At 36.8% G+C, this 16910-nt stretch overlaps 1 protein-coding gene across 27 annotated transcripts in view; it reads right to left on the bottom strand.

The window, feature by feature from the left end:
* The window catches only part of bent (projectin protein bent), a 136882-nt gene that overhangs the window by 11359 nt on the left and 108613 nt on the right, over window positions 1-16910 (bottom strand). For all 27 annotated transcript variants that reach the window (XM_065364383.1, XM_065364385.1, XM_065364386.1 and 24 more), the window contains 33 exons: window positions 16784-16904; window positions 16425-16703; window positions 16207-16312; window positions 15929-16134; window positions 15686-15858; window positions 15486-15615; window positions 15253-15410; window positions 14929-15166; window positions 14555-14851; window positions 14225-14419; window positions 13945-14132; window positions 13590-13865; window positions 13244-13519; window positions 13021-13168; window positions 10658-10847; window positions 10464-10579; window positions 10105-10392; window positions 9876-10018; window positions 9515-9798; window positions 8677-9446; window positions 8313-8591; window positions 7934-8236; window positions 7551-7853; window positions 7350-7461; window positions 7101-7273; window positions 6829-6998; window positions 6611-6728; window positions 3080-3245; window positions 2826-2986; window positions 2658-2723; window positions 2263-2560; window positions 2038-2171; window positions 1717-1924 (listed from right to left, as the gene is read on the bottom strand). In XM_065364383.1, the coding sequence (XP_065220455.1) occupies window positions 1717-1924; window positions 2038-2171; window positions 2263-2560; window positions 2658-2723; window positions 2826-2986; window positions 3080-3245; window positions 6611-6728; window positions 6829-6998; window positions 7101-7273; window positions 7350-7461; window positions 7551-7853; window positions 7934-8236; window positions 8313-8591; window positions 8677-9446; window positions 9515-9798; window positions 9876-10018; window positions 10105-10392; window positions 10464-10579; window positions 10658-10847; window positions 13021-13168; window positions 13244-13519; window positions 13590-13865; window positions 13945-14132; window positions 14225-14419; window positions 14555-14851; window positions 14929-15166; window positions 15253-15410; window positions 15486-15615; window positions 15686-15858; window positions 15929-16134; window positions 16207-16312; window positions 16425-16703; window positions 16784-16904 (7073 nt within the window). The remainder of the gene's footprint in view (window positions 1-1716; window positions 1925-2037; window positions 2172-2262; window positions 2561-2657; window positions 2724-2825; window positions 2987-3079; window positions 3246-6610; window positions 6729-6828; window positions 6999-7100; window positions 7274-7349; window positions 7462-7550; window positions 7854-7933; window positions 8237-8312; window positions 8592-8676; window positions 9447-9514; window positions 9799-9875; window positions 10019-10104; window positions 10393-10463; window positions 10580-10657; window positions 10848-13020; window positions 13169-13243; window positions 13520-13589; window positions 13866-13944; window positions 14133-14224; window positions 14420-14554; window positions 14852-14928; window positions 15167-15252; window positions 15411-15485; window positions 15616-15685; window positions 15859-15928; window positions 16135-16206; window positions 16313-16424; window positions 16704-16783; window positions 16905-16910) is intronic.

Raw genomic sequence — 16910 nt, 5'->3', positions numbered from 1 at the left:
AAAAACCAAACCAACTTCGGTCCATGAAACTGTATTGGTCTCCTTGTACAAAGCCCCCTTCCCTTTTCAAGATTCATAGAGAATTCCTCGGTCCCTCAAACAATGTTGATCCAAAGTTGAAAAAAATCAGACAAAAATCAAAAATTGGAATCTATAAAAAAAAATGCAAAAACTTTCTATATCAAGTCAAATCTTTTTTGAATAACTTTCTTTTTCAAGGGAAGACCTTCCTCGGCCCCTCAAACGATGTTCATCCAAAGTTGATCCAAAGTTGGAAAAAATCAAGCAAAAATCAAAAATTGGAATCTATAAAAAATTTTTAAAAACCTTCTATTTCAAGGCAAACCTCTTTTGAATAACCTACTTTTTCAAGGAGAAGACCTCCCTCAGTCTCTCAAACAATGTTGATCCAAAGTTGATCCAAAGTTGAAAAAAATCAAACAAAAATCAAACATTGGAATCTTTAAAAAAAGTTTTAAAATTTCCATTTCAAGTCGAACCTCTTTTGAATAACGTCCCTTTTCAATAGAAGAACTTCCTCGGCCATTCAAACAATCCTAGCCCTCTAAATGGTCAAAGTTCCCAAAGTTGAGAAAAACCAATTAAATACGCGTACAATCAAATTATCCAATTTTTTTCAAAAATTTCAATCTTTGTGGCAGATACATATACTCAAAATAAACCTTTTTCCAAAACCCTTCTATGGCCTCCAATAATGTTGGTCCCCTTTTAGCAGCCCTAAAAGTTGAAAAAAATGAATAAAAATAAAACATGCAAATTAAAGTCGACAATTTTTTTTTAATATTCAATTTCTGGGTCAGAACTAAAATTAAGGTGGTACCAAAGTTCACGTTTTCATCATTGGGGGGGGGGAGGGGAAGGGAGCAAAACTATCAAATACAGTGCTTTTCTGATGAAAATGGCCCAAATCCGCCGATTAAAATGTACCTAAAAAAACGACAATTTCAACTTTTTAGATTATCTATTCTATTTTTTTAAAGATCTAAGTTTCACTTTTTCGTTCAGGTGGTGGGAGGGGGAGATCCAAACCATTAAATAGTGCTTTTTGGATAAAATTGACGAAATTCAAGGATCTCAGCGTGTAAAAAAACGCAAAAATTGCAATTTATTAAATTTTACTAATATTTGTTAAAAACTGGGGGGGGGAGTCCCAAAATGATTCAATTTAATCAAGAGCACAAAATTAATTTCAATCAGAGAGTTATCAGAAAAGATGTTCTCCTCACCCAAACTTCCTTTTCATGAAGATTTTTCCATATGTAAGCATTTTTTCACTTTTTCAAAATTAACGCGTACATAGACCGAAAAATTTCGATTAAATTCACACATCGACAAAACAACCACATACTAATAAATCAAAACGACTACTGACGACACATTTTTACCCATTTTTTTAAGTTTTGTAGTTTATTACAAGCGAGTTCGATCCGGCATAAGGCATAATCGATAAGAAAGAAGGAAGAAAAGCAATGAGTCACTGAACTGAACTTGACGAACTTGACACAATCATCCCGAAGATTCGTCTTTTGTTATCTATTTTGAATGAATTTCGCATGACGTCATCAAGGCAGACTTTTTATCTCACTCTCATTACAATAAAAATTATTCCTCCGTTTTTATCGAATGTTAACTTGACCTTTTTTAGTAAATTTTTTTACGAAAAATATGCACCAAAAACACCACCACAATACTTACAAAACATAAGCCAGTACTCCGCAAGCCCACATATCGGTGTAGAATCCAACTGGTTCTCTTTCGACAATCTCCGGAGCAGCGAATTCGGCCGTACCGGTGGAAATTTTGACAACTTCGTTAGGATCTAATTTAGTGGCTAATCCGAAATCGATTAATTTCACATCTGTGCTGTATTTCGTCTGGCACATGATATTTTCAGGTTTGATATCTATTCAGAAAAAAAGAGAAACGACCACATAAATATTAATTTATACCTTATCCCAAAACCGAAGAAATCAATAGGTAGGTATTCCATAAAGTACCAATTCATGTGCAACTCACCTAAATGTATAATATTCCTTTCGTGCATATGTTTAATAGCTTCGCAAATTTGTCTCATGTAATTGATAACTTCAGCTTCAGACATGACATATCCTTCGGTCGTAATTCTTTCAAATAATTCACCTCCGGATAAGCTGAAAAAATACACAACAAATCATTAGATAGGTATTCAATTCCCATACATTGTACGTGGACTATTTTATAATACATATTTTGTACACTTACAACTCGAAAATCAAAACCATCTCATCTTCATCTTCAAAAGCATCGTGTAAATTGATGAGTTTGGGATGATGAAGCTGGTTCATGATATCGATTTCTTTCCTAATCAAATCTCTTTCTAAATTATGCGCCACTGGGATGAATTTAGCCGCGAATATGTTGCCAGTTTTCTTCTCGCGACATCTGTGCACAACGCCAAATGCTCCTGTACCGATTTCTTCCAAAATATCGTAATAATCGTAAACCGATTCGCGTTTGATATCGACCGGCTGCGGGACGTATTTTGAATAGATGTCGAAAACTGATGGAAAATACACGAAACGATAAGTTCAATCATATAGGTATTAGGTAATAAGGATCGAAAATCAATGATCAGAGAACATCGTCTCTCAACGTACCATATTGATCGTAATCTTTAATCTTGCCTTCAGTCCTGCCACGTATTTTCTTACCACTTTCGTCAACTATGAACATATAAAACCGAGTATTAATATTTTCACCAAATTAACAAATATGTATGTAGGTAACTCGAGAGAAATAAATATTCGAAACGGTTTCATTCTTACTTTCGTATTCTTTGGTTTTAGGAACTTTTTTAATGGCGTCTTTAGTCTTATACAATCCAGATGGCTCGCTCGGATCACTTCTACCGTATACATTCTCGGCATAGACTCTGAATTCGTATTGATGTCCAGGGTTCAAATTGTTCACCGCCATTGTCGTAAATCTACAGACAAATGAAAATGCCGAGGATAAAATTAGGGTATTTCTGCGAATACCAGAAAAGCGATAGAGCGATACAACACATCCTTGATCCTACCTTGTATTTCCAACTCTTATCCAGCTGGTGAGAGGATGCTCTCTGCGTTCCACCAAGTAATTGGTGATATTTGATCCGCCATCCCAGACTGGAGAACGCCACGATACTATTAATGAGTTCGATGTGATGTCTTCTACCGTTAATAAGCATGGTGGGTCTGGTCGGTCTGCAAAAAACATAAACAAAATTGTGAAAATAGCTCGAAAAAGTCCGATGTCAAAAATTGGACATCTTCTCTTCTCTGCAATCGTGAAAATTTGAATGGTTTGGGGAAAAAAATTAAGGCAATCGATAAGGAACTTGATTGGTCAAAAAATCATAAATTCGAGAAAAAAATCGAAAATCGAATTAAAAATTACACATGAAGGTGTTTGAAAAACCTATCGTCATGTTTGAAAATTTTATATCTTTACAAATCAATCAAGAATGAATCTGAATGAAGAAAGTGCGGAGTAAGACTCGTGAGAATCTATTCAAAATAAAATCAACGAGAACAAAATCAAACATCAAAGATTTTCAAACACGAAAAATCATATTTTCGGGGCTTGTACTCAATTTTTTCCAAAAGTTTACTAACCAAAAAAGTTTGAAAAAGTACCCAAAAAATTTACAAAACGTATGGAAAACATTTTGAATACCAATAAAAAAAATAAAAAAATTTCCACTGAATTTGATGTAAAAAAATTTTCACAACTTTTCGGAAGAAAAGCGAGACTTTTTTGGCAATTTTTGAGAAACAAGTCAAATTTTTTGGAATTTTCTGCGAAAAATCAAAAGTTTATTAAGTGAATTTTCACCAAAAAAATTCTGTATGGCAATTTTGACAAACGGCACAATTTCTCGATATTCTTGGCTGAACGAAAGATGAGGAAAGACGATGACAATTTCATAGAAATTTTTGACAAAATGGCGAAACTTTTTAGCAATTTTCAACAAAAAAGTGAGACTTCAACAAATAATTGAAGAAAATAATTTTTTTTCGTAATTTTATGCTAAAAGGCAAGACTTTTCAACAATTCTGGAAAAAGCGGATTTTTTTTAAATTTTTGGGCAAAAAGCAAGTACAAAATTTTTTAAAATTGTTGACAAAAAGTGATGCTTTTTAGTGTTTAGAAAATTTTTTTCCCAGAAACGAGACTTTTCAACAACTTTCCGAGAAAAAAGCGCAATTTGTAGACATTTTTTTACAGCAAATTTGCATTTTCAATTTTTTTTTTTTTTTTGGTAATTTTTGGCAAGAAACGAAACTTTTTGGCAAAATTCAACAAACAACGATGGATTTTTCAATTTTTGGCAGAGAGCAAGCTCTCAACAATTCAAAATTTTGCAAATTTGAAAAGAAGTACTTAACCGTAACCAAAGTTTTGAAAAACTATCTTTTAAAACTCAACTTTGATAAGTACGAGCCCTGTTTTTATAAAACTTGATCAAAAAATTCTTCAATTGTTTTGTGGGGAGGAGGGAAAAGAGGAGATGGTTTCCAAAAAATAAGTGCAAAATATAAAAAATTGACGTGCGAGAAGTCATTTTTTGATTTTTTTAAAATTTGTATTATGTTTAGAAAATATGTACACAAGAGGAGGAAGAGGGGGGAGGTGCCTAAGGGACCCAATGAAAAAGTACGCAGATATTCGATTTCAGTGCCTTCAAATTCGTGAAATCAATTCACCTTTTTAGGAATTTTCGGTACTCCTGAAAAAAAATTTTTCACCATTTTTTCCGGATCAGCTCCCAAAAAGTTGTTAGTTTTTATGAAAAGAAAATCTTTGTAAAATTTTAGGTCTCCAACTTGAAATTGAATGGTTCCATCAGAAAAGGGCCTAACTTCAGTTAGGCCCTTTCATAATAAATCGCAAAAATGGATTCTACAGTGGAAATTACACCTACCACACTTCGTTACATAGCGCAACCTATAGTCAGGCCGCCACAACTGAATGCCAAAGTCGAACACCTCCGCCGATTTCTCACCAAATTGTCTCTAGGAGTCTGGTGGTTTGCGATATTACTATTTTTTGCGCTTGGTTTTCATAACTTATCAGTGATACGCCATTTTTTACAGAAAAAAGTAACTGTTTCGTAATTTTTCAGTGATGCGGAATTTCTTAAGGAAAAAATAAATTTCTACAAAATAGTTGTTGAGAACGTTTAAATGACCTATTTTAACCCAACTTCGTTATAATGTTATAAAATATTGCCTTTTACATAATAAAATTACGCGATTCAGCACATTTTTTCATCGAAAAAGTAGGTTCACAAGAAAGGGCCTAATTGTCCACTTTGTATTTTCAGTGTTTTCTTTGTATTTTATTGCAGAAAAGTAAAAGTAAAGAATGATTTTGAATCTTCAATGTATGCGGAATGGAAAAAAATAATCAGTTGCATGTTGTTCTAATATTTTCTATATGATATTCATATTCAAATGTTTAAAATGCGTTTTTCTCGAATCGCCATCTTTTCAGTTAGGCCCTTTTCTGGTGGAACCATTCAATTAAGTCGTATGTCATGTCAGACCCCCCCCCCCATCCCAATTAAAAACAAAATAATCTCATTTTCAAGAACCTCTTCATGGAGCCTTTACATGAGTAGAGACATTTTTTTTTTAATTGGATAAATCAAAGTCAGTAAACATGTTTTCAAAATTTTTCATTTCAGCGCCAGAATTCTCCTAGAAACATTTTTTCCAACAAACAACCTTTTTCCAACGCCCTTGCATAAAGCTTTCCAAAATTGCAAAGCATTTTTCAAAAAATTACAAAATTTAAGCCCAATAAATTTTTTTTGGAAAATTTTCATTTTCAGCGAAAATACATCTTTAAAAAACATCTTTCACAGTAAAAATGTCTATGGAACGGTCAACAATACTTCCCCCTCTCCCAGAACATCCTTTCGAGGCTGAGAGAGGGGTTTCCTTATAAAAAAGGTTACTTAGAAGGATTTTGATCAGAAATTTATTTTAAAAAATTTCAATAACTTTGATTTGGATATTTCATTTGAAAAAAGTTTTTTAACCAGGGGAAACTCCATACAAGGGTGCCTAAAATTTCTCAAAGGAAAGAGAATGAGGGGGGGGGGGTTCTAGAAAAAAGAATCATTTGGATTTTGGAAGAATTCTGACGCAGAAAAAAGAAATTACATTTTTTTGGATACCCAAACAGTAAGTACGAGTATGTTTTTATTTTTTCGGTTGGAGGAGGGAAGGGGGGTTTTGATACAATTTTTTTATGACTTGGAGGCAACTAAAAAATAGGAAATTATTTTCTCATAAAATTCAGCAACTTTAGAGGGTGGAGCGCAAAAAGGAAAAAATTCAAAATAAGAGCCACCATAACGATTATCAAAATTTTTTATACCTACGTCAAAAAGAATTTACAAAATTAATTTTTCTTTTCTCTATAACGAAAAATCGAATTTCAAAATATTTCTAGGCTTCATAAAAGTCTTTACACACTCGTCAGTTGTCATTATCCAATCTACCAACTCAAAATTTCCCTATCAGGGAAAAGGAAAACAGAGAGAAATCAGCTTCCTTACCGCTTATCTGTATTTTAATAATGGCCGAATCGGTTCCGAGATCATTATCAGCGACGACTCTGTATTGCGCGCTGTCATCTTTATTGACATCTCTAATGGTAAGAATAGCGTGTCTCTCCTAGAAGATAAAATATCACCGTCAATGAGAAGATAAATAATTCATTAACCGATGCTGAGTAAAACTGTTTAAAGAGCAAAGTGGATCACTATCATCTTACCGTGACTTCAACATGATAATGTCCACCGGATTCGATAACTTCGTTACCCCGGTACCATGTGATCTTCGGTTTGGGATGTCCAGTGAAAGGAATCTTGAGCACTGCGTTTTCTCCTTTGTCGAAGAATGCGGTGTCTCTGAATCTTGGCGGTACGTTGAATTTGGGAGGAGCTAGAAAAGGGGTGAGCATTTCGTTATCATAACATAGTTCTAACCTTATAATTATATGTAGATGGATTAAAAATGTCCAAAAAAAAATATGTATAATCGTACTCATTATAATAAGTTCAGCTTTGGTGGATTTAGATCCTCCTTTATTACTAGCTCTGCATGTGTATTCGTCGGCATCAACGCCATAGACATTATTTATAATCAACGTGTACGTGTCACCTTCCACGTACATGTAATGTCGAGCACTTGGGGTAATCTCTCGAGTACCTTTGTACCTGTAATTCAGTTTAAAATTAATTATTATTCATCGTAGAGTACTTTTCGATTTAAAAAAGCGATCACCCAACTAACCATGTAATATTAGGTTTCGGTACACCGGTGATTGTGCATTGGAATTGAGCATTATGATTCTGGATAACGTTAACGTTTCTGAGTTGTTTAACGATAGTCGGCGGAGTGGCAGCTGAACCATGAAAAAAAAACGTAGCATTATTTAATCTCACTTTTAGAGCAAAAATTTCGCAATTAGGATCTTATTGAAATTGAACTTACCCAACGGATCCTTAATCTTGACCGGTTTAGCAGCCTGAGCCGGTAAACTGATACCGGCCTCGTTTTGAGCAAATACTCTGAACTCGTATTGACGATCTTCGATCAAATTACCGATATTGATTTGAGTTGGAATGCATAAAGTAGGACTGACACGCTGCCATGTTTCCGAGCCAACTTCACGTTTCTCAACCCAATATCCTTGGATTCTCGATCCTCCGTCGTTTTCTGGTTTCTCCCACTGTAGATTGACGAAATCGCCTCCCACTTCGGTAACGCTAGGAATTCCAGGAGGTGATGGTTTACCTTTTAAAAAAAAGAAACAATGTAACAATACGTCTACTTGATCGAATCAATTTGAAAAAAATAATCATAGGGGTACTTACTGAAGGGTGACTTGGCCACAATAGGATTAGCGCCTTCGAGCGGCGGTCCCATTCCGTTTTCGTTCACAGCCATCACTCTGAACACATACTCGTTTCCCTCGGTTAATCCTTGTACCAAGAAATTGGTTTCTTTGCACGTAGTTGAGATACAAATCCAATGATTTGATTTCACGTCTCTTCTTTCAACTACATAATGAGTGATTTTCAGACCACCGTCGTAACGAGGAGGATGCCAGCTCAAAGAGCAGGTATGTTTGGTGATCTCTGATACTCCGAGAGGACCGATTGGTGGGCCAGGTAATCCTGAAAATTCATTATTCCACGTTTCAATTATCGAGTCCACTCAAACATGATTTTTGGCTAAGGATCGAGCTCTTACCAGTAACGTTGAGGGTAAATGTACCGGAAACAGAGCCACTGGGGTTCTTGAGCGTTAAATTATAAATACCCTCGTCGTTTTTACCAACTTCTTTCATTAATATAATGATATAGTCGTCGAAAACGGTGTAACGGACGTGGTCGCTGGCTGGAATGTCTTTTTCACCCTTCGAAAGTGATACCTCCATTGGTTGGTCACCGCCGTAGAATACCTTGATCTTCGTGTTGTCACCTTCTGGTACATAGATGGCGGCTGGCATTCGGTCGATTCTCGGTGGAGCTGAAATAATCGAGAAAAATCATTAATTCAAAAACTCGAATGAATCTTTGGAACGATACCGTCAAAAAACACTTAAAAAACTCACTTCCAATCTTAATCCTAGCCGAAGTCGTAACAAATCCGACAGGATTAATAGCCTCGCAAGTATACTCTCCCTCATCGATATCGGTAACATCGTTGAAATGTAGTCTGAAAATTCCACCATCTTGTTCACACCTGTATCTACCCCCAGGAGTGATTTCTTTACCGTTTCTGAGCCATTTAGCATTCGGCATAGGTTTGCCAACAGCCTCGCATTGTAATACGAGTCGTTTACCCAACGGCACCAGCTGATCTTTGAGCAACGATATGAATTCGGGCTTTTCACCTCCTTCAATTTCGCATATCTTGACCGGAGTCGTACAGGCGCTCGGTTCACTGCGTCCTACTGCATTCACAGCGAACACTCTGAACTCGTAGATGGCCTGATCGACCAAATTCAACGCCGTGTACGTACACTCGGGTATCTGGTAATCGCTACATTTGCTCCAGATCGCTCCACTCGTTTCTTTCTTTTCGACAACGTATCCGGTGATCTTGCTACCGCCGTCGGATACCGGAGGTTCCCATTTCAAATCGGCGTAGTATCTGCCAACCTTGGTTACGGCTGGTTTTTGAGGCGGCGAAGGTACCTTGGATTTACCCTTCAGTTTCAGCTTATTGCTGGCTGCTGATGGTTTACTCAGACCTGCGGCGTTTTGGGCTCGGACTCGGAATTCGTATTCGTGATCGTTGCATAGGTTATGGATGACGTAGTTCAGCTCACGGACGAGGTAGTCGTTGGCTACTCTCCACGATGGATCATCCGTGATATCCCTGCACAAAAAATATAATTATTCCAACTCTTAAGACTTCACAGGATCCAAAATGGCGACTAGACGTACCTGTATTCGATCTTATATCCTTGTATTTTAGATCCACCATCGTGAACTGGTCTCTCCCACGTGAGAGTGACGTTACTGGAATCCCAATCGGAGATTTGAGGTCTACCCGGAGGATCTGGTACGGTGAATGGGAATTTAGCCGTGATCAAGTTATCCAATTCGATCGGTTCGGATACTCCGTATTGATTTTCAGCTCTTACTCTAAAGTTGTATTTTCTATTCGGTTCTAAACCAAATACATCGTAATGGCAAGATCTAACAAAACTGCTAAGCTTGGTCCAGATCTGAAAACCCCAATTTTTAAATTAGTACCCGAATTTCAATCGTATGTAGATTTTTACAAAACACACGAAATACGTACTCCGCTCGAAGCTTCGAATTTCTCCACAATATAATTAGTGATCGGAGACCCACCATCGTCTAGAGGAGGTTTCCACGCCAATGAGCAAGTTTCAGGTGTCATATCGGTAATTTCCAACGGACCTTCAGGAGGCGATGGTTTATCTACAAATAAAAATGCAAAATGCAAAATAAATCATCGAGAAAACTCTCTTAATCGGTAACAGATCGCGAAAACAATGAAAACTCACCAACAACGAGCACTCTACAAGAAGCTGTATCAGATCCAACGCTATTGATCAGGTTGATCTGATAAGTACCAGTATCTGTAGCTCTGACAGCTGATTTATTAGTGAAAACAGTCTTATCGGGGAAGGTTTCGAACTTGATGCGAGAACTGGGCAGGATTTCTTCTCCATTCATGACCCATACGGGTTTAGGAGTCGGGTTACCGGTGAATGGCACAGTGATGGTGAATTCTTCGCCGGCGATCACAGTCATGTCTCGAATACTCAAATCGCTGGTTATTTTTGGTACACCTGAAATCGAAAAAATTGTGTCAAGATATCGTCCAAAACATAAAATACCATTTTAGGAACTGAATACTCACTAGGAGGAGCACAGCATCTGATCATATCCGAAGATGCACTCCATGGTCCTTGGCCAGCTGCATTTACAGCTGCTACTCTGAACTCGTAATCGTGATTATCGATTAAATTGGTAACCCTGAAAAAATATTCAAAATTTAAAATACTGGAATATCAACTGATTTATTTCCAATATTCCATAAAACGATGAACTTACTTCAATGTAATATCAGGAACATGAGCGTGAGTAGCCTTTGTCCATTTCTCTTCATGGATAAGCCTTTTCTCAACAACGTATCCGGTAATAGGTGCACCACCATCGTGTCTGGGTTTCGTCCAGGTAATAGTGATAGCTCCTTCTTCGGTTGGTTCGACTTTCTTTGGTATTCCAGGAGCTCCGGGTACATCTGAACAAAGATCAATCATCCAGTTATTTTTTAAAAAATGTACTTAGTTAGCAGTCAAGCCAAATTTTCACTGTAGAGAAGCTGCAGGCTGGTCCAAAAGTAAAAAATGCGAAAATTGGCTAAAAATAGACTTTTTCTGACTTCGGAGAAAGGTCCAATAGGGCTGAAAGGTCAAAAGCTCTGTTAGGGACATCTGTACCTCCTAGGTCAACTCAAGGGGTGCCAGAGGGCTAAAAATGAACAAAAATTAGTTTTTTTTCGCCTCAATGGGGTGGGGATGACCTAGGATGCTGATTTGCTGAAGCTGAAAATATGGACATGTTGGTCATAGTAATGCGCAATGCTCCTAAACAATTTTTTCCAAAAAAAAAGTAACCTTAGTGAGCAAAAAGCTCCAAAAAGTAACCAAAAACGTGAAAAACTTGAAAAAAAACGTTTTAGTGCAGAAAAAATTACCAAAAAAAAACAGGTTTTGAAAATTTTTGATAAAAAAAAGCTAGACTTTTGAATAATTTTTGACAACAAAATGAGAATTTTTGCAATTTCTGGTAAAAAGGCCACTTTTTGACAATTCTACAAAAAGAACGACTTTTCGGCAATTTCTGTAAAAAAGCAAAAGCAGACCTTTTGGACAATTTTTGAAAAAAATAATTTCTGTAAAAAGCAAAACATTTGGACAATTTTTGAAAAAAGTGAGTTTTTGGAATTTTTCCAAAAAAAAGAACGATTTTCAGCTACTCTGTTAAAAATGAACATTTTTTGCCAATCTTTTTGGAAAAATCAAAAATTTTTGCAAAAAACTAGGTTTTGGCAATTTTAGAATGAAGCAATACTTTGTAGGGATTTCTAGAAAAAAACAAAATTTTTGGGTAATTTTTGAAAAAGAAGTTGAATTTTTTGAGAATTTTTGCAATTTCTGGTAAAAAGGCCAATCATTGACAATTCTAAAAAAAGAATGACTTTTGGCAATTTCTGTAAAAAGCAAAACTTTTGGAAAATTTTTGAAAAAAGTGAGATTTTTTGGAATTTTTTTCAAAAAAAAAACAACAATTACTCTGCTAAAAATCAACATTTTTTGCCAAAAGCCAGATTTTGGCAATATGTAGCATGAAGCAACACTTTTTAGGAATTTCTAGAAAAAAAACGTTTTTGGGTAATTTTTGAAAAAGAAGTTGAACTTTTCAGCAATTTTATTTTTCTATAAAGCGAGAATTGTTGTCAAGTTTGTGTCAAAAAAGAGAGAATTGAAAAATTGTTGAAAAAAATGTGAGCCTTTTCTGTAAAAAAAAAAAAACACAAATTTTTTAAATCCATTTTGCAGAAATGCAAGAATTTTTATCATTTTTGAAAAAGCGAGAATTTACGACAATTTTCTGGCAAAAAGCAAGACTTTGACAATTTTAGCAAAAGGAAGAGCTTTTTGCCAATTTTTGGCATTTTGGCACACAAGCTAGTTAAGTATGAAAAAAAAGTATGCCTTTTGAGATTTTGGGAAAAAAGTGAAATTTTTAGCCTTTGGCAATTTTAGCAAAAATGGGGCTTTTCTGTAATTTTTGGCAAAAAAGGTGGACTTTTAGACAATTTTGAGGGGGAGGGAAAAAGCGGAGATTTTTGGTATTTTCTGCCAGAAAAAATGAATTTTTCCTAATAGCAAAATTTTTAAGCCAAGATTTTCAATGATCTTTTGAAAAAAGAAAGATTTCAATTTTGGGGAAAACCATAAATTTTTAGCCATGCAAACAAGACTTTTTCAGCTTTCAAGTAAAATGGCCAGACTTTTTGGCAATTTTTGACAAAAAAGCAATATCAAGTAATATTGTTGAAAAATTGAAACTTTTTGGAATTTTTCACGAAAAATTGGTAATTTACATGATTTTATTTTAGATCATTTTCATCAACTTGGGTCATTTTTACGTCCTTCCAAAAACATGCCTTTTATGCAATTTTCAACTTCGACTCTGACTCTTCCACTAGTTCCACTACAAAGGTTAAATCAAATGTGGTTACCAAAATAACCTCATTCACCAACTTTGACCTTATTTGACCCATCAGAACAAGACTAACGATGTTAAGTTTGAAAATTTCAATAGATTGATTCGAATTTCGGACCCATCAACAGCCATAATTTTCTACAGTAAATTGACTAATAAATTTCCAATAAATCCATACTGACCGAATGGATGTCTAGCCTTGATCGGATCTTCGGTCATGGCAGGATCTGAGACACCATACTTATTTTCAGCCATCACCCGGAAGTGATATGTTTTGCCAATGATCAAATTACGAATTCTATAGAAGTGTGTGGTAACATAATTGCTGACCTGTTGAAAAAAAAACATCACGTAAAATACCATTTCAATCGATTATGCACCACAAAAAGATCCAAAAAAACTCACTTTAGACCAAGTAGGAGCATTTTCTTCTTTCCTTTCTACGATATAGTTGGTGATTTCAGAACCACCGTTGTCTTTCGGAGGATTCCAATACAAAGTAAGGGAATCTCCGGCGAACTCGTCAGCGTGAAGGTTTTCGGGAGGACGAGGTTTATCCAAAACACGAACTGTCAGAGTAGCTGTGTCAAATCCAGCTTGATTCTTCAACTGCAATCTGTACTGTCCAGCGTCTGATCTCTTTGAATTCTTGATTACGATACTGGCTGACGTATCAGTCAACTAGAAATGAAAAAATCACTCGTTAAACGATAATCCAGTATATCTAGGCAGCTATTTGAATTGTACCTACTTGTTGGAATATTCTAGAGTCAGTTTCGGGCAGAGTGTTATCGTTATTGTACCACGTAGCTGTAGGTTTGGGGAATGCGGTGAATGGAACGTGGATGGAGAAATCTTCTCCGGCGCGAACGGTGATATCGCGAACAGCGCTCAAATCCATGCAAGGTTTATTGGGCTGTTCTTCGACAACAATTCCGGCGCTAGGTCTGCTCGGTGGAGATTTTCCGATATCGTTAACAGCGATGACTCGGAACGTGTATTCTTCACCTGGTTCCAGGTTATTGACCTGCGAATAAAACATACATTTTTTGGAAAACCGATCGTCGTTCAAGAAGCAGTACAAAATGGGAAGAAATTCATCTTACAGTGTGGACTGGATTATTTCCAGGACATTCTCCGGCAGGGCTCCAGTCTTTGTCGTTCTTCTTTTTCTTTTCAACGATGTACTGTTTGACTTTTTTACCTCCGTCTGATCTTGGTGGTCTCCATGATAATGTGACGCTGTCTTTGGTGATACGATCAGCCTTTGGAGGTTCGGGAGCATCGGGAGATTCTATAACAACGAAACAGATTCAAATTAAACCATGTTCTTCAATTTTTGTAGGGAGGAGTAAGGGGAGGGGGGTTACGTTTTTGATAACTTACTCAGCTGTTCCCTGGCAGTGATGGTATCAGTTGGTAAACTGGGTTTACCAGGTCCAGCATCGTTCACAGCGATGACTCTGAATTCGTATTTACCTCCTTCTCGTAAATCGTGAACTGTGTAGTTAGGATTCGATGTAGGGAAATTATTCACCTTCACCCAATCAGAACCACGTTCTTTCTTTTGCACAATGTATCCTGAAAATTGATCGAAAGATTTTTTTTCAAATAAACGTTCAAGTACAAATTGACTCTCCAGAGACAATTTGATCTTTGGTCAGATCCAATCATTTCCCCCTGGAGATTATCAGAAATGCAAAGAAATTAACCAACCAGTGATTGGTTTTCCTCCAGAGTTAAGCGGAGGAGTCCATTCCAAACTGCAACTGTTCTTGCTGTAATTGGTAATATCTGGTTTGCCCGGAGCGCTGGGTGGATCAAATGGACTCTTGGCAGTGACACTGTCTCCATTCAGAGGTTCCGATACACCGTACATGTTTTCAGCTCGAACCCGGAAGACGTATTTTTTACCTTCTGTCAAACCTTTCACTGTGAACTGAGGAGTAGCACAATATCCAGGACATGTTTTCCAGCTGTCAGTTCCATATTCAGACATTTCAACGACGTAACCTTAAAAAAATAAGTAGAATAGGTATTAACAATTATTGACTACTGGGAGATTTTTACGACCATTTAGAAAATCTTACCGATTATTTCACTACCACCATCATCTTTAGGTGGGCTCCAAAGCAACGTAATCGTTTCTGGAGTGACTTCAGCGTATCTAATTGGTCCCTCGGGAGCATTCGGGCAACTGACGACCATAACCTCAATATCAGCGCTGTCTTTGCCGTATGGATTCGATGCTGTGATCGTATAATTGCCTGTATCTTTCCTAGTTGTGTTTTCTATTCTCAGTGTAGTCTGATTATTGCCAGTGTTGGTCTGGAAAATGGAAAAAATCAAGTTACTCGAGTCGAGTGAAAAATGAAGTGAAATTTTTGAAATAAATCATTCAGAATTCAACTCACCAATACACGTTTAGTTTCTACTAATTTCTTATCGTTGACAGACCATTCGCAAGTTGGAGTTGGAGCACCGGAAATTGGAATGCTCACGTTGATTGGTTCACCAGCACGTACTTTGATCTTTTTGCCGACCAAGTCGTCCAAGTATATTTTCGGTTTTTCTACAAAACACATTGAAAATGAATTTCTCAAGAATTTTGATATTTACGACAGACAAATCATCAGATGACACCTACCTCTGGTTTGTTTAGCGGTAATAATATCGGTAACATCGCTAGGAGCTCCAGATCCGGCAGCATTAACGGCAGATACACGATATTCGTATTGTTTACCTTCATGTACATGAGTATCGTCGAATTCCAAGTCCTATCAGATTAAATTCGTATTAAAATCTGCCCAAATTACTCTCCACTCCATCAGTCAACTTGAAACTTACTCTGATCGGAGCTTTGGTCAACTTGATCCATCTGCCAGAAAGGACTTCGCGTCTTTCAACATCGTAACCAATAATAGGAGATCCTCCATTGGTAATCGGTGACATCCATTTCAATTTAATATGATCTTTGTCAACTTCAACAGCGTCCGGTTTCGATGGCTTGCCAGGAACATCTGCAAAAGACCGAAAAATTTGAATAAATCTTCTCCAGAATTTATTTTCATCTTTGTAACGTCAACTTACCAAATTGGCTCTTGGCTACGACCGGTTTAGAGGTGGCAATCGGTTCAGATAATCCCTGCAGATTCTCAGCCATCACACGGAATTCGTATTGAGTACCTTCGATCAGTCTAGGCACAGCTGCGTGAGTAAACGCTGGATTAACGTAGTTCACAGCGGGTACCCAACCTCCTCCATGGGTCAAGTCTCGTTTTTCGATGACGTAAGCTCTATGAAAAATCATTGGAGTGTTACCATGTGTTTTGAAGGAGATCCAAATCGGTTTATCAATGAGTACTTACGTCAATTCGCTGCCTCCATTGTCCTTTGGAGGTTTCCAAGATAATGTAACGCTGGAGGCGGTGATTTCTTCGTAATTAACTGGACCTTCGGGAGGTGCAGGACGATCTACAGACAAAAAATATTTCAAGATGTATTTTTACAGCTCTCGAACACCCAAATTCGGAATTTGAAACCTTCCAAAAGTGAAACCATCTTCAACCAAGCCAATAATACCAACCTAAAACGGTGACATTGAATGTTCCTTCATCAGTACCCGAAGAATTCTTCAACGTCAACGTATAAGCTCCAGAATCGAGTCTTTGAGCATCTACTCTATTCACAATAGTATGATATCCAACCGAAGTAATGGTAGATCTCTTATCAGTCTTCAATGGTTCGCCATTCACGGTCCATATAACCTCAGGAACAGGTTCGCCGACGAAATCGATCACCACGTGTAAAATAGTGCCAGCTTTTACGACAACATCCTTCAAAGGCGTCACGATTTTCGGTTTCACTACAAAAACAATACCAAAATCAACACAACAGAATACTCGGCAAGCAAACGGAATTATGTACTGGTCGGACAAAACTTACAAAATCTACTTCTAGCTATAACAGTATCAGTTGCTTCACTGGGCTCACTAGGACCAGCTTTATTTACAGCTATAACTCTGAATTCATATTCGTGATCTTTTTCTAAGTCAGGCACAGTTCCCTACAT

The sequence above is a fragment of the Planococcus citri genome, chromosome 4, assembly GCF_950023065.1.
Source record: "Planococcus citri chromosome 4, ihPlaCitr1.1, whole genome shotgun sequence".
In the NCBI taxonomy this organism is placed as follows: domain Eukaryota; kingdom Metazoa; phylum Arthropoda; class Insecta; order Hemiptera; family Pseudococcidae; genus Planococcus; species Planococcus citri.
This window is presented reverse-complemented; position numbering and strand designations above follow the sequence as displayed.